At 39.2% G+C, this 19757-nt stretch overlaps 1 protein-coding gene across 2 annotated transcripts; it reads right to left on the bottom strand.

Moving 5' to 3' along the window:
- Positions 1-721: 721 nt before the first annotated feature.
- si:ch211-250n8.1 lies at positions 722-18215 on the bottom strand. Of its 2 annotated transcripts, none has more exons than XM_027160424.2 (16): positions 17864-18215; positions 15995-16099; positions 14807-14882; positions 13924-14080; positions 13792-13837; positions 13636-13694; positions 11974-12009; positions 11835-11887; positions 11507-11639; positions 9835-10040; positions 9692-9737; positions 8620-8685; positions 6571-6630; positions 6386-6474; positions 4289-4371; positions 722-1937 (listed from the first exon to the last, which is right to left on the bottom strand). In XM_027160424.2, exons 1-16 carry the CDS (start codon positions 17898-17900, stop codon positions 1903-1905), a joined length of 1287 nt encoding a protein of 428 aa, XP_027016225.1. In that variant the 5' UTR covers positions 17901-18215; the 3' UTR covers positions 722-1902. The 2 variants fall into 2 exon arrangements, with proteins under 2 accessions (XP_027016225.1, XP_027016226.1); XM_027160425.2 differs by having other exon boundaries at positions 6386-6471; positions 17864-18213.
- Positions 18216-19757: the final 1542 nt, after the last annotated feature.

The raw sequence follows: 19757 nt of genomic DNA, 5'->3' as shown, positions 1-19757 counted from the left end.
ACTTTTACTTATCATAAATTTCTACATAAACAGGTTTGTTTTTAAACACATTTTAATCCTCTCTTCCCAACTTTCTCTATGGTTTCATCAAGTATGTTATTTAAAAATGTCTGTCTTTTTTTCCAGACATTTCATTCTATTTTTTTTATTTATTTTATTTTTATTAACAAGCAACAAAGATTGCAACACTTGAATCAAAGAGTTGCAGTAGTGCTGACGAAAGTAAAAAAAAAAAACAACAACATAAAAATATGTTTAGAACACAATTGTGAAGAAATTGTAAAAATATTCAATATATATCATGTTCATTACAGTAATACAGCAATAAATACAGCAATATAAATTGTGGAAATACCCTCTCTGGCCACTTTATTAGGAAAATTCATGCTCATACATGCAGTTATGTAATCAGCCAATCATGTGGCAGCAGAAAGAAGAAACCTTGAGAGGAACCAGACTGAAAAGTGAACCTCATCCTTATTTGGGTGACACTGGAGGGTGTGATTATAAACTATTATAAACACCAGTGTTATTATGAATAATATCCTTTATACAGTCATTATATATATATATATATATATATATATATATATATATATATATATATATATATATATATATATATATATATAATATCCTTTATACAGTCATTATATATATATATATATATATATATATATATATATATATATATATATATATATATATATATATAATATCCTTTATACAAGAGCTTCAACTAATACTCATTTCAAACCTCAAAATGGAAAAAGTGTGCTCTCTGCGACTTTACCCGTGGCATGGTTGTTGGTGCCAGATGCGTCGGTTTAAGTTTTGCAAAAACTGTTAACCTTTTTAGATTTTCATACACAACAGTCTCTAGAGTTTAAAAGCAAAATAAAAAAGCAAGTACACACTGAGAGAGTGGCAGTTCTGTGTGTGGAACCACCTTGTTAAGAGAGGACACAGTAACTCATATAATCACTCTTTCCCACTGGTGTCAGAACACACAACACAACAAACCTTGAGGTAGATCCAGAACCTAGAACATGAACATGAGGCTATCATGTGCACAGATTCACCCAAATCCAGCATGATTGGCTGACGATAGAACTACACGAACGAGCAGATGTACAAGTGTTCCTAATAAAGTATATAGTGAGTTTAGATTTAAAATCTCTTCATATATTCACAAGTCTTCAATTTACACACCTGGATCAGACATTTAGAGTTAAAGTTATTTAGACATTTAGAGTCATCTTTTTGTTTCATATGTAGAAAGACAGATTTTGTGCTAAAATTATTCCAACACCAAAATAATAATGTGCTCAAAAGGTGATCAGTCAGGAATTGTACAATAATCATATACAAAAATAAAGGGCATTTATGTAGCACATACACTGGAAAAAATTAAACTTCAGGTTTGTCAGAGAAACTGCCCAACGAGATAAAATTTAACACTAAGTAAATAATATAGAGTTCCAGCTTAAATATAAAAGACATTTTGTTCCCAACAGAACACTTGGCTGAAGCCAAGCCCAGCCCTGTACAATGGAGTGTTTTACTGATAAAAGAAGTATTTCGTGAAAACGTGAACCTCATTGTGTCTGGAGTAACTGCGACAGTTCCTTGCCATACCACCAGGGGTGAGCCGTAAGGCCTGACGCCTTTATAGTCATGTTTTGTTTAGGTTATCTAAGTTTTTGTCATAATGTACTGTATGTTTAATATATGTTTTGTTCAAATTTGCTTTGTTAACTAAAAGCAGTGCATGTACTAAATTCCTGCATTTGGGTCTGATGTGCTACTGCAGGCAATCGAGCTTATAATGGAGATCCACGTGAGATCCTCACCATCGGCGGCGTCCGTCCCCGCGCGTTAAACTGTGCTTACGTGTTTTCCTCACACAAACCATTCAGTGCTTTTAAACCCTGCAGCTGTGGGAATAATACATCATGGTAGAGCTCAGAAAAGCAGGATAAACACATATTCTAAATAAATACTGATAAATGATATCAATTCCAACTTTAATTAATTAGCCAGGACGTGTCTGGTGTCCATATTTTTTGTTTAATGTCTGTAAAATTTTAATTTAAAGAATAAATTAGAGTCACGCTGATACAGGAAACGAATTGTAACCAGCACAAAGTTCTGGTTAGTAAAGTATTTAATTTCCAGAAAACAGCATGTTGTATTCTTCATGGATTAAACCACAACACATACAGAATTTATCCATTTACAGTTCTTTATCTCTGAGAAACTGATCTCCTGAGTCTTTATACTTCATCAATGACTCTGAGATCTAAGTGGAAGTCAGGAGGTGATCGGGTACTTTCTGTATTTGCTCCTAAATTTTGCGACAATCTCCACCTTAATATTCTTGCACATATTGTACAATATTTCAGCCATTATGCACATACTATACAATATTTCAGTCATTTGCTGTTTTTTGCACAACTCTATATATTATCCCAAGGACCTGCTGCTAAGAAACTGTGTTCATTCTAATGTTACTGCACAAAACATTGTTTGAACATTCAGTATTTACATACAGTATTTACACCGGTCGGTCGGCGCTGTTTCTGTTACTGTTTATTGTCTGGTGTATTGCATTTTTTGTACTTTTTGTATTGTCTTGTAACTTTATCTCTGCACTGTTTTTTGTCCTGCACTGTCTTTTTTGTCTTGTCCTGCACTGTTTGCACCAGGTTGCACAGTTGCACTTTATGTGGCTAAGACTACTTACATGTCCTTAGCCTTGTCTTTGTTTTATGTAGCACCATGATCCTGGAGAAACGTTGTCTCATGTCACTATTTACTGCAACAGCTATATATGGTTGTAATGACAACAAAAGCTTCTTGACTTGACTTGACTTGACTTGATATTCGCTCGGCCCCATCAGTGGAGAATTTTACGTCTCAGCTGAAAACACATCTTTACACTTTGGCGTTTGAATTGGGGGAATCCTGAGTAGTGGAGTTATCTGTTTCTGATATAGAACACACTGTTTCATATGCAGTTTTTTTTTTTGTAGATGTGTGAATGTGTGTATATAGATGTGTGTGGATTTAGATTTAGATGTGTGTAGATTTGAACTGTAAGCCACTTTGGTCATCCCTTGTTTTTAAATGTGCTTTATAAATAATACTGAGTTGAATTCGATGTTGAATGTCCATGAACTTAGTTCCGGTGAGGACAATGCTAACCAAGCTCTTAACGTTTCCCAACCTATCATGCTGTCAGTTTTAAAAACAGAGTATGTGGTAGCCTAGTGTCTAAGGTGGTTTACTACCTTAGCTTAGCTTAGCTTAGCTTAGTTGCTCAGTTGTATAAAATAAGATTTAAAAAAAAAGGTACATCGCTCAGGATAACAGTGTCTGCCAAAAGCTTTAAATGTAAGTAAATATTGCTGCATTGTAATAAATGTGCACTGTAAACTAATGAAATGCAATTTGGACAGCAAACCCAATTGATGCTATTACACAAGTGTATATATGTTTGAAAGAACCCTCTTTCTGTCAGTACCACTTTGTCACAAGGGAATTATTGATGATAGTTATGTTAGTGTTGGCGGCATGGTTCTGTTCTGGGCAAGAATCCATGCACCCGTCCATGTGAGTGCATGGACAGAGCGGGGAGAGCAGCGACTAGAAAATAGAATAAACCCTCCCCTAACAGAACCACTGGCATGCATAGTATTGATAAGCTCACTTACATATTTTTGGAAAGTAATAAATGAATGAATAGATAGATAATTAAATAATTAGAGAGAAAGGGGAGAGAGAGAGAGAAATATGAGGAGATTTTAGACGTAAACTAGTACAGCGAACACGGGTTCTGGCATGGTGGAGTCGGGGTTGGAGGAGGGAGTTTAGATCGCAGCAGCAGCGAAGCGCTGAAAGGCTCTATGAATGGGAATTTAAATGGTCGGGTAATACGGATGTCGTAACCGGATCGGTGCGCGTCGTGGACAGCTGATTAACAGCTGATGCACGCTTGACGACGTGGCCTGCCAGAACTAACGCTCGATTTGTTCACGATCCTATATCTTTGCACATTGCGCTGTACAATATACAGACTACACAATGGTCTGGGCTATTTTGGGCATCTGTTCTTTAGTGTTTTTGTATTATTTGACTGTTTGCACTAGGTTGCACATGAGGCACTTTATGTTACTAGGACAACTTACAACGCAATTTGGACACCAAACCTAACCTGACTACAATTAACATATTTTTTTTTACAGAAACCTTCATGTAAAGATATTAGTGAGATTTGTTTGCTCACCGATGCGGTGGACGATCTCATCACATTCAGCGCTGCATGTTGCCTGCAGGACCACACAGCAGAAACCCGTATCTGGAGTATCTCTGAAACAGGAAATGACACAATCGACACACTTAAGTGTCATCAATCACTTTTCTGCCTTTTTGTGCCTTTTCTTTTCCAATTAGCATTACAGTGGTTCAACTAGCGGATCATCGTAAACTTATATCATTCCACTCAGAGTTATCATATAGTTTCCAGGATGCTATCATGCCTAGGATTGTAGATTCGGTTCAAATTTTATTTTTATAGTGTTTTAACAATGGACATATTTAAATGTGTTTGTATTTATCCCTAATGAACAAGTCTGAGGTGACTGTGGTGAGGAAAAACTTCCTTAGATGGTAAAAGAAGAAACCTTGAGAGGAACCAGACTCAAAAGGTGAACCTCATCCTTATTTGGGTGACACTGGAGGGTGTGATTATAAATATACAGCCTGACAATTATGTATTGATGAGAGGAGGTTGTTGTAATCAAAGAACATGTAGTTGGCATCTTCTCCCCAACTGGAGCTGGTACATCTCGGGAAATTGTCGCAAGTAAAAAGTCACTGAGAGAATATGAGTAAGAAACCTTGAGAAAAAACAGACTCATGTTCATCTGGATGGGGCACGGTGGCTTAGTGGTTAGCACGTTTGCCTCACACCTCCAGAGTTGGGGGTTCGCCTTGTGTGTGTGGAGTTTGCATGTTCTCCCCGTGCCTCGGGGGTTTCCTCCGGGTACTCCGGTCTTCTCCCCCGGTCCAAAATTGTCCGTAGTGTGTGACGGCGTGAGTGAATGAGAGTGTGTGTGTGCCCTGTGATGGGTTGGCACTCTGTCCAGGGTGTATCCTGCCTTGATGCCCGATGATGCCTGAGATAGGCACAGGCTCCCCGTGACCCGAGAAGTACAGATAAGCGGTAGAAAATGAATGAATAAATGAATGAATGAAAGTTCATCTGGGTGGAACTTTCACGTACATGAGCTCCAACATGCTCATGATCAGGCCCTCACAACCAGACTGCAACAGTTTCTTTCACAGACACACACATACACACGCATTCACATTTACTCAGTTGCTGTTTTGCACACCACATTTCAATACCTCATCCAAATTGCAGCTATAACACAAGCGTATATATGTTTACAAGAACGCTCTTTGTTCATAGCCCTTTATTCTTGCACCTTGCACTATATAATATACAGACTGCACACTGGTGTGCGCTATTTTGGGTGTCTGTCTTGTAGTGTTTTTGTATTGTTTGTGTGCACTGTCTTTTGTCTCGCACTGTTTGCACTAGGCTGCACACGATGCACTTTATGTAGCCAGGACAACTTACTTTATGTCCTTAGCTCTGTGTTGCTTTATGTAGCACCACAGGCCTGGGGAAACTGTTTTTCATTTCACTATGTATTAGGTCATCTAGATATGGTTGAAATTACAATAAAAGCTTGTTGACTTGACTTGATCCCTCCTAGCCTCGCCAACTCTCCAAGCCTAAGATGAATGGTTGGAGAGTATGACTCCTAACCTTAAGGTTGTGGGTTCGAGTCTCGGGCCGGCAATACCCCGACTGAGGTGCCCTTGAGCAAGGCACCGACCCCCACAACTGCTTCCCGGGCACCGCAGCATAAATGGCTGCCGACTGCTCCGGGTGTGTGTTCACGGTGTGCGTGTGTTCACTGCTGTGTGTGTGTGTGTGTGTGTGTGTGTGTGTGTGCGCACTTTGGATGGGTTAAATGCAGAGAACGAATTCTGAGTGTGGGTCACCGTACTTAACCGTATGTCACGTCACGTCACAACCACTCACTCACTCACTCACTCATTTTCTACCGCTTTTATCCGAACTACCTCGGGTCACGGGGAGCCTGTGCCTATCTCAGGCATCATCGGGCGTCAAGGCAGGATACACCCTGGAAGGAGTGCCAACCCATCGCCATGTCCAAGATTTCTGTGGCATATATTCTATATACTGTGACCCTATTTTAGTGATTTAATGCACCAAAACCCACACAAAGTATATACTTTCAAGCATAAATGAACAAATAGCTTCCTGAATGAAATGACTGTAACCTACCCTACACAGAAGGCGAAGATGGTGTAATCTGGCTGGCCGAATCTCCCCACACAAGAAATCTCAGGAAAGTGATGCTGGAAAAGCTGCTGCTTAAAATCAAACCCTCTATTATTATCATCATCCTTGCATTATCCGTATTAAAGAAATATCTGTTATTATTTCCATATTAAGTAACAGCCCCATACCTGTTTATTGGATTTATCAGTGCAAGTCAGGTGCGTCTCCTTCACGTCCAACAGCACGTCCTGAAAAATCAGGGAAGGACTTTTTATTCACATGGTTTGCTCATATATTTTACATTTATTTATTATACTTGTATCAATTAAATTAATGATCAAAACTAATTTACTTTACATAATTATTTATTTCTTTTTTTTTACATATGGAATTATGAAGCGTATGAACTACTTATGACGTTGTTAATTCCGAATTATTCTTCTTTACTACTTATTAAAAATAGATTTTGATTTTTGAATACATTTGTACATGGAAAATAAAATAAAACTTCACTATTTCTTTTTCGACCTATATCGAAAAAACAGATTTAATCCAGTTCGATTCGATTCGTTTTTATTTGTACGGCACTTTTAACGGCGAAGCGGCTTTACAAAAATACATCCGTCTTTATTTAAAATCATTATTAAATGAAAGTTTATCATTTTCATTTACATTAATGAGCAAGCCAGAGGAAACAGTTTGATTGTTTCCAAACATTTGATTTTGTAACAAAAGTGCGTATACATGCACTGTAATAATATCGTTCTTTGATTTATTTAGTAATATTAATTAGTAATATAATTATTAATATAGTAATATTAATAATTATAAATCATGATGCATATAAAACACTAAAATTGATCTTAAAATCATTTAACAACATTAAAATAACATTTCAGCTAACATGGTCGATCGATATGTTTTTAATTCTTAATGCTGTCATTCTTTGATTTTATTGGCTCACTACAATAACATCTGCATTTTAGGTATATTCTATGCAAATATGATCAATACGAAATACGATGAATTGTGGCATGTTGTAATGACGTAAGAGAAAACCGGCAGCTCTCGTTACTCATTACATATTGACATTTTAACAAGGCACAGGTTATAACCCTGAGGAGGTGCGGCGTAGCTCTGCCCACCTATGAATCATGAGATACACACAAACTTAACCTTACATTTCATAGACAGTCCATATATATATAATTGTGAACATTTGCTGTATTTACCGTATACCGTATTTTACTCTGGATTATACTGTAAGGCGCAGTCTGAATTACGGGGTCTTAACCCATACATAAGGCGCACCGTATTATAAGGCACATGCTAAAACATACGGTCTACAAAAATAGGTAACGGAAGCAAAACAGTGAGTGTTGTTGAACTTCATTCATTCATTCATTTTCTACCGCTTTATCCGAACTTCTCGGGTCACGGGGAGCCTGTGCCTATCTCAGGCGTCATCGGGCATCAAGGCAGGATACACCCTGGACGGAGTGCCAACCCATCGCAGGGCGTTGTTGAACTTTATTCTACTATTTAACAATACAGATTAATTTTTTAATCTTCTCCCACAAATCCATCAAAGTCCTCGTCTTCTGTGTCTGAATTGAACAGCCTGGCAATTTCGCCATCAAACATGACGGGTTCCCTCTCATCATCGTAGGAGTCAGTATTGTTGCCAGGTGGCTGTTCAGCGATGATGCCGGCTTTCGCGAAAGCTCGGACAACAGTTAAAGCAGATACCTTAGCCCAGGCATCCACAATCCATTCACATATGGTGGTTTAACTCGCTATTCCTCTTCACTACTGCCATTTTCGGGGGTCCTTAGACAAACAATTGGTGTTTTGCAGGTAAGCGTGATGTTCTCTGATTGGTTTATCGTTGCCAGCGTACGTAGTGTACGTATAATGTCCCTGTATCAGCGGGAGATGGTCCGACAGTCACTCAAGCGGAGCGCTGACCAAAGTCGCACAACATTTTTACAGATTTTTGGAACTCAGTGCACACATAAGGTGGACCGGATTGTTAGGCGCACGGCCGATTTTTGAGAAAATGTAAGGCTTTTAGGTGCGCCTTATAGTGCGGAAAATATGGTAATTAAAACATTTTATGTATTATTTAGCAATAACTTTAGGTCATATTTTGGCAAATTCTACATTTGTTTGGATGTATTGTTAATAAAAATGAGAAGGCGTAAGAAGTCTTCTTTGCTGGATGAGTGTAATCGTACCTTCTTGCTCTGCCTCTTTTGCAGCACAGCGGGTATGGCGTACTGCAGAACCTCCTTCCCTCCATACTGGCGCAAGCAGGAAAAAGAAGATTAATTGGTCATTTTCACATTTTACAATCATATTTAAAGTTCTCATGCACGTGAGATGGGATTTAATAAAGAGATTCTGATATTCCGACTTTAAACATACAATGCAGACAGTAAAAATGTTGTGTGAGAAAAGAAAACACAAATGTTTGGCTTTGTTGTTTGTCGGGTTTTGGTTTTATTTTTCCTAGTTACAGGTTTGTTTTGTGTCTTTATTAAATAAATCATGTTTTTTTTGTTTGTTTGTTTAGCTATAAACAGGCATGTGTTAGCCTAGTGGTTAAGGAGTTAGATTACAAATCAGAAGATTGCGAATTCGATCCCAGGACCACCACGCTACTACAGCTGGGCCCCTGAGCAAAGGCCCTTAATGGCTCAGTTGTATGAGAATGCAAGTCGCTCTAAATGAATTTCATCCACAAACACCAGTTTTCTGACAGAAGCACCAAGTTTGTTCTATTCCTTATATATCTGGTGAGGTTTTAAAGTTGGAGGTTTAGATGTTATTGTAATATATACATATGTATAGAGACTGTCTCGGGAAATATCTGTCAACCTCCGAGATGTGAAGCATGAGAAGCCCTGAAAACTGAGTTATCCTGTCTCTGAATACACAATGTTCCGTGCAAATATTGATATTTCCTACTTCGCAGACTCTGAACACGACGTCTATAATACATAAAGTCTATTCCTGAGCTGTTGTCTTTTGGCTGCTCCCAGTTCGGGGACACCATAAAACAAAAGAAATTCTGATCTGGCAACATGTTTTCACACAGGATGCTTTTCCTGATGCAAACCTTCCATTTAATCTAGGCTTGGGACCAGAACTGAGAGTTAACCCTCAGTGGTTGTGTTGTTTCCTGCCACTGCAGCGAGAGGACGGAATCCTGCTACCGGACCACCGGGGACCGCCAAGCCAAAGTGGATTCCTTACTATAGATCATTATAAATTGACAGAGTGAATTACAGGTAAGATTTACCATACCATTCCTATGTTTGTTTTTCCTAACAGCTGCACTGCATACAGGATCCTGTTAACAGAATAACAGACGATTTGTTTCCACTCAGAACCTCTCATGTAAGATGCATTTGTTCCAGCATACACACAGCCGTACTGGAGTTTCTCACCGTCCCTCTTTAACACACTGGCTCTGGTTTTCATGCTGCTTCGCCGGTTTGGGAAGAGGTGAGCCAAATTCCAGCGTGGGATTCTCCTTTTTCAGCTGGCGTAAAAGCGGCACCAGGGGGCGATACGCAGTGCCGTTCGCACCTCTCCAGCGCAACAGGCGCAAGGACAGAGGCTGTCCTTTTAATCTGGACAGCACCACACCTGCCTTTACACAACACACAAAGAGAACCATACAAAGAGAAGCATTAGTGCTAGTTCAAAATTAAATTACAATGGGAATAATATTCATCCACTCAGAATGGCACAAACTCCGTACGGATAAAGTCATTTCAATAAGCGATGTTATAAAAAAAAAAAAAAAAAAATCAGATTTTTCCCTTAAATAAGAACACATCGAAAGAAGAAAATAATAGGGAAAAAATTCAATCACTACCAAAAATAGGTTTTAATGTCCAATGAATTAAAAAATAAAAGTACTAATACCTCATTTATTGCACATAAAAATTAAATGTCATTTTCCCCAGAAAGAAAACAGGTGAATAATGATGTCCAGATTAGTGAAAGTCTATATAAAGGTTATATATTTCTAGGTTAAAAACATTTAAAAGAAATATACTATACAATAGAAATATCAAGTGTACTGTATATACAGTATAACTGAATATCCAAAGGCACTGTGTTTTCAGGTCTAGAAGATTTAAGGCCGTACCATAGATTATTACGACAGTGCTGTTAAATTGTCAGTACTGTGTGAAGTTATCATTTTTGTACATGTAATAATAAACTGATTAAAGAAACAGTTAGCATTTGTGGAAGAAGTCTCCGGTGTCAGCACAATGTCACAGTCAAATGACGGTCATGTTTTCAGACATGGGACGTTATTCAAAAGTGAGGAATTTTTGTTTTCTGGTGCTTTGGTATACTTTTTTTGTCTTGTTAAATACAAGAGACAACAGAGAAAGGCTGGTGAGGAGACGATTGTTTTACGGATGCTATAACACGAGTGATAACGGGAACTAACCTGTTTCACAGATAATGCATGTACTGTAAATGTAGATGATAAAACATTACATTTAGCAGATGTCCTTATCCAGAGCAACTTACATTTTATCTTATTTTATACAACTGGGCAATTGAGGGTTAAGGGCCATGCTCATGGGCCCAGCAGTGGTGGCCTGGTGGAATCAAACTCACAACCTTCAAGATGGTAGTCCAGCACATTACACACTAGGCTAACACCTCCCTAACCCTTAAAATGTACGACATGTCATTAACAAATAAAAAACAGCTAACGTTAGCTTTAGCAAATCACAACGCTAATGTTAGCTTTAGCAAATCATTATAATAAAAAGCAACAACAGGGAGGTAACAATAGTTTAGCTTCATAGCACCCTGTTGTTGATTATCTTCCTTAGACCATGTGTTTTATTCTATACGTTGATCAGCCTTAATACAAGCACAATAACACAAACCATGTCTGTACACAACCCTGAGTAACAGCAGATCTATATAACAAGCTAATCTGCTTTTATATACCATCACTGTTATAAATTTAAATGGACTGAAATCGCAAATTTGAGAATTTACCGTATATTTTGAAATTCAGGAAAAATAAGCACCACATAACTCTTACATATTATCCAGAAATAGGATAAGAGGGTAAATCCAAACCTGTCCGTTTCTGGAATTTCTCAGCGAGATGCCGTTAATTTCATCGATGATGTCTCCAGGCTCTGCAAACATGTCTGCCTGAGCCACACCGCCTCGGAGCAGCTCCAACACAAACACACGCCTGTCCAGATATCTGAGAGAGATGGAAGAAATATGAGAAAGGCAGATAAACGAGGCTCATGTTGAACACAGAGCACATAGTGTTAGCCTCCTGAGTTTTGTCCCGTTTAAGCAGAATGTTAGAAAGAGTGTGTAAGTGTGTACAAGCATGTGCAATGTTCAGAAATCCTCAGTGTACAAGCTGACATGCTGCTATAGACATGCTAACCTGAGAACCATCCCCAGCTCGCGACACGGCACTGCCTCATACGTTTCACACACCTATAACACACGAGTAGGCTTTTGTCATGCATTGTCTCATGCACGTAGTGCTAATTCCACAAGTCATGATACGGCTTCAGACTTACCGGGAGCAGCCAACTCTCATCTAGAAAGCTGCAGTTCTGAAGAGGGAGGATATGGGCAGGAAGTTTAAATGGGATGATATACAATGAGAATATTAGCATATATTACATCACTTCTAAAATGAGACACTACATACAGTATGTGGCCTCTGTGTTGTCAGACCCAGTAAAGGAGGCGTGGCCTCTGTGTTGTCAGACCCAGTAAAGGAGGCGTGGCCTCTGTGTTGTCAGACCCAGTAAAGTAGGCGTGGCCTCTGTGTTGTCAGACCCAGTAAAGGAGGCGTGGCCTCTGTGTTGTCAGACCCAGTAAAGTAGGCGTGGCCTCTGTGTTGTCAGACCCAGTGAAGGAGGCGTGGCCTCTGTGTTGTCAGACCCAGTAAAGGAGGCGTGGCCTCTGTGTTGTCAGACCCAGTAAAGTAGGCGTGGCCTCTGTGTTGTCAGACCCAGTAAAGTAGGCGTGGCCTCTGTGTCGTCAGACCCAGTAAAGTAGGCGTGGCCTTTGTGTTGTCAGACCCAGTAAAGTAGGTGTGGCCTCTGTGTTTTCAGACCCAGAAAAGGAGGCGTGGCCTCTGTGTTTTGAGACCCAGTAAAGGAGGCGTGGCCTCGGTGTTGTCAGACTAGTAAAGGAGGCGTGGCCTCTGTGTTGTCAGACCCAGTGAAGTAGGCGTGGCCTCTGTGTTGTCAGACTGTGAAGTAGGCGTGGCCTCTGTGTTTTCAGACCCAGTAAAGGAGGCGTGGCCTCTGTGTTGTCAGACCCAGTAAAGTAGGTGTGGCCTCTGTGTTGTCAGACCCAGTAAAGTAGGTGTGGCCTCTGTGTTGTCAGACCGTGAAGTAGGTGTGGCCTCTGTGTTTTCAGACCCAGTAAAGGAGGCATGGCCTCTGTGTTGTCAGACCCAGTGAAGTAGGCGTGGCCTCTGTGTTGTCAGACCCAGTGAAGTAGGTGTGGCCTCTGTGTTGTCAGACCCAGTGAAGTAGGCGTGGCCTCTGTGTTGTCAGACCGTGAAGTAGGCGTGGCCTCTGTGTTTTCAGACCCAGTAAAGGAGGCGTGGCTTCTGTGTTTTCAGACCCAGTGAAGTAGGCGTGGCCTCTGTGTTGTCAGACCGTGAAGTAGGCGTGGCCTCTGTGTTTTCAGACCCAGTAAAGGAGGCGTGGCTTCTGTGTTTTCAGACCCAGTAAAGGAGGTGTGGCCTCTGTGTTGTCAGACACAGTGAAGTAGGCGTGACTACGCGTCGCGGTTTCTGCCTCTGCTGGGCCCCTGATCAAGGCCCTTAATGCTCAGTTGTGTAAAAATGAGATACAATGTAAGTCGCTCTGGATAAGGGTGTCTGGTATATGTTGTAAATGAAGCAGGAATAGTTTTTCTGCTGTCAGTCTCACTGAAGAAGGTGTGGCCTTATTGCAGTCAGTTTGAGTAAAGGAATTTTGGCATCTTTGCTATCAGTGCCAGGTGCAGGGAATGTAGCATGACCTCTTAAGGTAAGTGCACAATATTTAATAAGCTCTAAATCGTTGTGCATTGTAGTATGGATGGCTGATTATGTTATGCTTAAAGGTAAGCATCATCTAATGTCATGAGGAAAGCCATTATAAATCGATTTCACACAGCAACACGGTGACTTCTATATACTACGCATATACAATGATATTTTTAAAGCAGTCGCTTACGTGTATGTTGAGTTTGAACTCCATCTCAGAGAGAACCAGACACAAGGAGAGAAAAGGCTCTAAAAGATTGAATAAAACACAAATTAACTCTTTTAATGTTAAATGCCTTTATGCCTATATCAAATAAATGTCTATTACTGAAATTAAAAGCCTCACCTACAAATTCCTCATTCCTCAATACAGAAATGTCTGAACTGTACCACTGTACACAAATCAGCAAATTATTCAAATCAATAAAATAATAATTTTTTATGACGTGATCCCGTAAAAAGCAGTGATCTCACTGACCTCCAAAATGCTGGATGTGTGTAGAAGATGGATGACTACATTTCCCAGAGTTCTCCTGCTCAGCATTAGGCGGATGAAGTAGCGTCCCCGGCCCTGAGCGCTGAGAAGTTTGGGACACGCCGTGGTCTGCTGTACGGCTAAAGAGACAGCTCCCAGCCTTTAAAATCACCGGTGGGGTATAAAATGAATTATGATGAAGATGACTAATCAGGTGTCATTGGCTATCCTTGTATAATCCTTTGTATGTAGATGGTGTTCATCTGCATTTTATAGCTTTACATTTACGGTATTTAGCAGACACCCTTATCCAGAGTGACGTACAACTGAGCAACTGAGGGTTAAGGGCCTTGCCCAGGGGCCCAGCAGTGGCAGCTTGAGTTCATGGGTTCAAACCCATGACCTTCCAATCAGTAGCCCAACTCCTTAACCACTGAGCTACCACATCCCAGCATTCTTTCCTAAAGGGCTTGTTTCGTTCAACAAGCAAGATGTTATAAACAAAGTATATAAGTTTATTTTAAAGCTTTACAAAACCAAAATCTGTGAATAATCATCATGCCTTAATCACCATGCTCAAACATCCAAACTCTAGTACATTTGTGGCTGTAATTTGAACTATTTACGTATGTTTATATCCCTGTTATAAATATTTACCTCACTTGTGCCACTCAGTAAGTCTCAATCTGTCGCTTGTGACACTAGTATCAAAAGTTCTTCATGTGGGTGTCCACCAGGTTGTCTGATTTCCTCCCACCTCTCAAAAACATGCCAGTATGCAGACTGAATAAAATAAATTGCCAGTAGGTATGCATGTGTGCTAACACACTAGCATCCCATTCTGACTGTATACCCATATTCTGCCCAGTGTGAGAGTAAGACTGACCTTCCACATGTGTCCAGTTGAACTAACTGCTCAAAACAACACCAGTAGTCTCTGTGTGTCAAACTCAGCACTGGTTCTGCAGACCGGAAAAAAAAAACAAACGCTATCACAGGATAAAGATAGCACATCGTACGCATCATTACATGTTTGTATGTACTGTGTTGCATGAGAGCGATGGGGTGTTTAGGAGCTTCTGTGAGATGAGATGAAGTGTTCTTGACTTATGAATCCATTTGTACGAAACGTGCCTTAACGTACCTAGAAAATATTACAGCATCTACAGTATCTAGACGTGAAACCTGTATTATACTGAAAATTTAAGAGTCGTGCTGTTAAAGACAAGTAATGGTATTGTGTGATTAATTGTCTTCTAAAAAGAGCGTGTAATGAAATGTTTCATTCTACTTTTTTTTTTTCAGTTACATTTGATCTTACAAAACGGCAGGCACTTATTTCCAGGGATTTCAGAACAGCGTAACAGATATTGCGTCATCGGGTAGGCGTGGCCTATTTGATAATCTAACCCTAACCCTAACCCTAGCCATAACTGTAGTTTTTGGTTGTTTATTTGTTTTCTAAAATAAATCTACCTGTATGACTGTTTTGTCCTTCGTAGTATGCTGGTTTTTTTTAAAGAGGGCGTTTTTCCAAGACCTCCGAAAACACGCCCACTTTACATCGTGGTAACGAACCCCCTGGAATTTTGTGAATGCCGTTACAAAATGTTCACAAACAATTATTTCCTCTTCGACATTAACCCTGAAGTTAATAAGACCATAGAAGGTTTTGTCATGTTACCTAGAAACACAAACTCCTCTGTCCTGAAGACTTTTGTCTACTGCTGACTGAAGCTAAGTGCTGTTACTGGAGACTCTATTAATGCTCCATTAACAGTTACTTATTTATATTTATCTGTGTATGTGGAGCATTCAGCATTCAAATCTCTTATGTAAGCTGCTACTTTAGAAATACTATGACTACTGACATATACTGTACAGTATGTTCCGTTTAGCGAGACCTTGTGGTTTGTGTCCTTGGTTTTCGGTTGTTTATTCTATATCAGGGACATATCACGTGTCCCTGAATTGGAATAAACAACCGAAAACGCTGAGTTAATGTGTGTGTGTGTGTGTGTGTGTGTGTATGGGATAGAGTTTTTATAATGAAGGAAAGGAAATCTGTTCTCACGCAGCAGTCCTTTGCGCAGAATGAGCTCCAGTAGCTCACAGCATGAAGCTAGCTGAGGACTTGCATCAGTCACGGTGTCTTCAGCCTGCAGCTCCAAAATACACACTGCACACCACACACAGAATTACAGAGAATTATTCACAGCACTATGCGAGTTTGATGCAATGTAATTATTTATGCTATGACTAAATGATTGTGAATTGATGCGTTAAATCTATAATAAACCACACCTACTTTACACTGTGTGAGAAAGGTTCAAGGTGTTAAAGTAGCTGCATTTCGGCCTTGTGAAGTGTATGCATGTCTTTTAGACTTTAGCATCGTGGACTTTTCGTATTTTTCTCCATTTACGCTTGCACTCATCACTATAATGCTAATATTATGTTATGTATCTAATACTGTGCTTATTATTAGATAAAAACCTTTATATGTCACATACACATTATTTGGCAGACACCCTTATCCAGAGCCTTGGTCAAGTGCCCAACAGTGGCAGCTTGGCAGTGACCCAGAGCCTCAACCGCATGAGCCAGCACTTCCCTCTTAAAGCAGAGATGGGGGACTCGAGTCATATGACTTGGCTCAAGTCAGACTTAAGTCGCAAATTTGAGACTTGAGACTTGCTTGACAAATATTAAAAAAAAGACTGGACTTGACTTTGACTTGACATTCATGACTTGAGACTTGACACGGCCTTGAGTTAAATGACTCAGAGATGGGGGACTCGACTTGCCTCAAGTCAGACTTAAGTCGCAAATTTGAGACTTGATTGACAAATATTAAAAAAAAGACTGGACTTGACTTTGACTTGACATTCATGACTTGAGACTTGACACGGACTTGAGTTAAATGACTCGGAGATGGGGGACTCGACTTGTCTCAATTCAGACTTAAGTCGCAAATTTGAGACTTTTGAGACTTGCTTGACAAATATTAAAAAAAAGACCCGACTTGACATTCATGACTTGAGACTTAATTGTGACTTGGACATGTGTGACTTACTCCCACCTCTGCTTTAAAGTGATAAGATGAGGAAGTACTAAAATCAATTTCATGCCTGGATCAGGAAGCACGATCGCTATGGTCATTCGATTACATGCATGACATCAGATGTGTTAACATGAGTTCATCACAAGTGGGAGAGACGACAGCATGTGTTTTTGCAAAACGAAGGGAAAGTTCAGTAAACCATAAAAAAAAAGTAGAACACATCAGCAGCATCAGTAGTAAGATGTAGTAGTGGTAATAGAAGTCATCGTAAAAGCAGCAGAAGTAGTAATAGTTAAAGTTGGCAGAGGGTGGAGAAGTTGTTGTAGGAAAAGAAGGAGCTTCAGCAACAGCAGTAGGTGTAGTAGTAAGAAGTATTAGTAATATTAGCAGTAATAAGTCGTAATAGTAGGAACTGGAGGATGAGGATGATGATGAGGAAGAGCAGCAGCAGTAGTTTTATTATTAAAAATTGTACTATCAATAAGTAATACATATATATATAATAGATATAATACTACCAGTATTAAGTATACAAGTGTTAAATGTGTGCTGTAAACTTTAGCCTGGGTTTGTAAATCAGCCTGATCACTGAGTATTTTAAAAACAAATATTGACATTGGTGTGAACAGCTTAAAAAAAAAAAAAAAAGACTGGCTGCATCCCAAATGTAAGCCTGTTCCCTTCATAGTGCACCATGTAGGATGTGAAATATAATGACGTTACAATCATTGTGACGCAGAATAAAACATGTTTAACATCTGTAGGCAAAAAGGAGCACGTTATTGTAGTGACAGTAGTAATAAATAGGTGGGAAAGGATGAGCTGTGATCATTATTCAATGTGAGTGCAGTGTATGAGAAGCAGCATGTGAAATCTTACCTTTCAGGGTTGCAATAAGAGGGTGTTTAGATGCCATTGCTCTTAATTCTCTTATTACCTATGATACAATCTCTGGTTGATGAAGTCGGGCAGCGTGAACGCACAATGACGCAAACGCATTGCGCAAAGACGATGGCATTTTATCCGCAAATTCGGATTTCCATTAGAATGGAGCTTCTGATCCCTATGCTATAAAATAATAATGGAAATAAAATGTCTCCTGCTTTCAGACATGGGAGGAAACGACCGAGCTCAGATGAAGAAGGTAATTAGGCAGAATATAAAGCTGAGACTGTGTTTTAAGCTGATATCTTCTTTAAACAGATCAACCCTTAACACCCCTTTTAAGAGAAACATGTGTTTTGCTGCCCCCTGGTGCCTGGAACTAGATTACAGCAAATACAAAACATATAGAAAATAATTTATTATTTAAATATGCAAGATAACGCATTGAACTAAACTAAAATTTGCAAATTTGGAAACAAACGATTTAGAATGTGATTTTCTGTTTTACAAAGCATTACAATTTCCCGTCACTATAGCTAAGAGGTTAAACCTGTTTTGGCATGATGATGATGATGACCATGTGCACAAAACAAACTCAGTGAACAAACAAAGTTGAACTGAATAAACTTGAACGTCCTGCATGAGGCCCTGACTAAAAACTCCCAGTGAACACCTTTAGGATGAACTCCACACAGACAGTAATGCAGGCTCAGGATCGAGTCAGGAACCCTAGAGCTGTGAGGTTGCAGAGCTGTGTACTGTTGCACAATTTTGCCAATGAATAACAGGTAACTTGGGTAATAAGATGTGACACTATTAATGTTGTTTTATTTGTATATTTTTAGTCAGATCATTATATTAAAATTTTTATATTTGTGACCAGATTTGTGGCTTGTATGGATTTTTGTTATTCACCGCATATACGGTAAATTTGTTGGATATTTTTATATAGTTTTTAGGCCTCATTTTTATATTTTCATGGCCAGACTGAGCTAAAAATTCCAGTCATATTCATTAATCTCTCCATACTCACATACTCATGCTGATAAATACTAATTAACCATAAATTACCATGCACATTCATGCCAAAGCTTACTTAGATTTATCCATGCCCATAAAACACCATGAAATTAAAAGCCTACAAAAAGCAACAAAACATTCTCCTTTTACAGGGTGCCATTACTTTTACTAGCTGAATCGCTAATAGGGATGCATTAAATAGCTTTTACTTTCTTTTTTAAGTCTTTAATATTAAATGATTTATAGTTTCTCAGTTAGCCAAAATGAATAGATTTAATGAAATAAAATAAAACCAAAGTGTCATTAGTCACTAAAACAAATATCGCAAACAACAGCAAGGTCATTTTATCCAACAATCCCATCTTTATAAAGACAAGAGTCATCTATATAAAGATAAATCTCATGCACATCAGCACTCTGACTCAGAACGTGATCGGTCCTGCTGTTCCCTCCATCACTGCTGATTTGAAGCATCAGGTTCAGGTCAGCATGTTCTCACATTGATGGAGCAGCATAAGGCCCGAGAGCATCCTGCAGAGAGGACAGATTACAGACTCACAAATAAAACTGTTTACAAAAGGAACAGCAAAGAATTTTTTTACGATGACAAGCTTACTACTGAAAATAAGGTTTGTTCTTTTTTTCACTGCTTTCTTTTTGCTCTCTCGGAATAGATCGATTTTTTCTCCATTAACATACTTTGATATCGCAAACGTAAGAAATATTTTACCAAAAGTGGTGAAAAAACTCGACATAACCAAATAATCAACCTAATGATCAACGTAATCAATACGTTTGTAAACAGATGCTGGTTGTCCAAATGTCCACAGTGATCTTATTATCAATATTCACATCATCATCAAAACAG

The sequence above is a fragment of the Tachysurus fulvidraco genome, chromosome 8 (assembly GCF_022655615.1).
Source record: "Tachysurus fulvidraco isolate hzauxx_2018 chromosome 8, HZAU_PFXX_2.0, whole genome shotgun sequence".
Taxonomy (NCBI): Eukaryota; Metazoa; Chordata; class Actinopteri; order Siluriformes; family Bagridae; genus Tachysurus; species Tachysurus fulvidraco.
The sequence above is the reverse complement of the archived record's forward strand: the minus strand, read 5'-3'. Positions and strand labels throughout refer to the sequence as shown.

Excerpts from the sequence above, each read along its gene's own strand:
- si:ch211-250n8.1 (XM_027160424.2), bottom strand. The coding sequence starts at position 17,900 with ATGGCATCTAAACACCCTCTTATTGCAACCCTGAAAG. Across the intron at positions 14,081-14,806 it reads CAACTGGACACATGTGGAAG|GCTGGGAGCTGTCTCTTTAG; the intron begins GTCAGTCTTACT and ends GTGATTTTAAAG. Across the intron at positions 13,695-13,791 it reads GAGGAATGAGGAATTTGTAG|AGCCTTTTCTCTCCTTGTGT; the intron begins GTGAGGCTTTTA and ends TCAATCTTTTAG.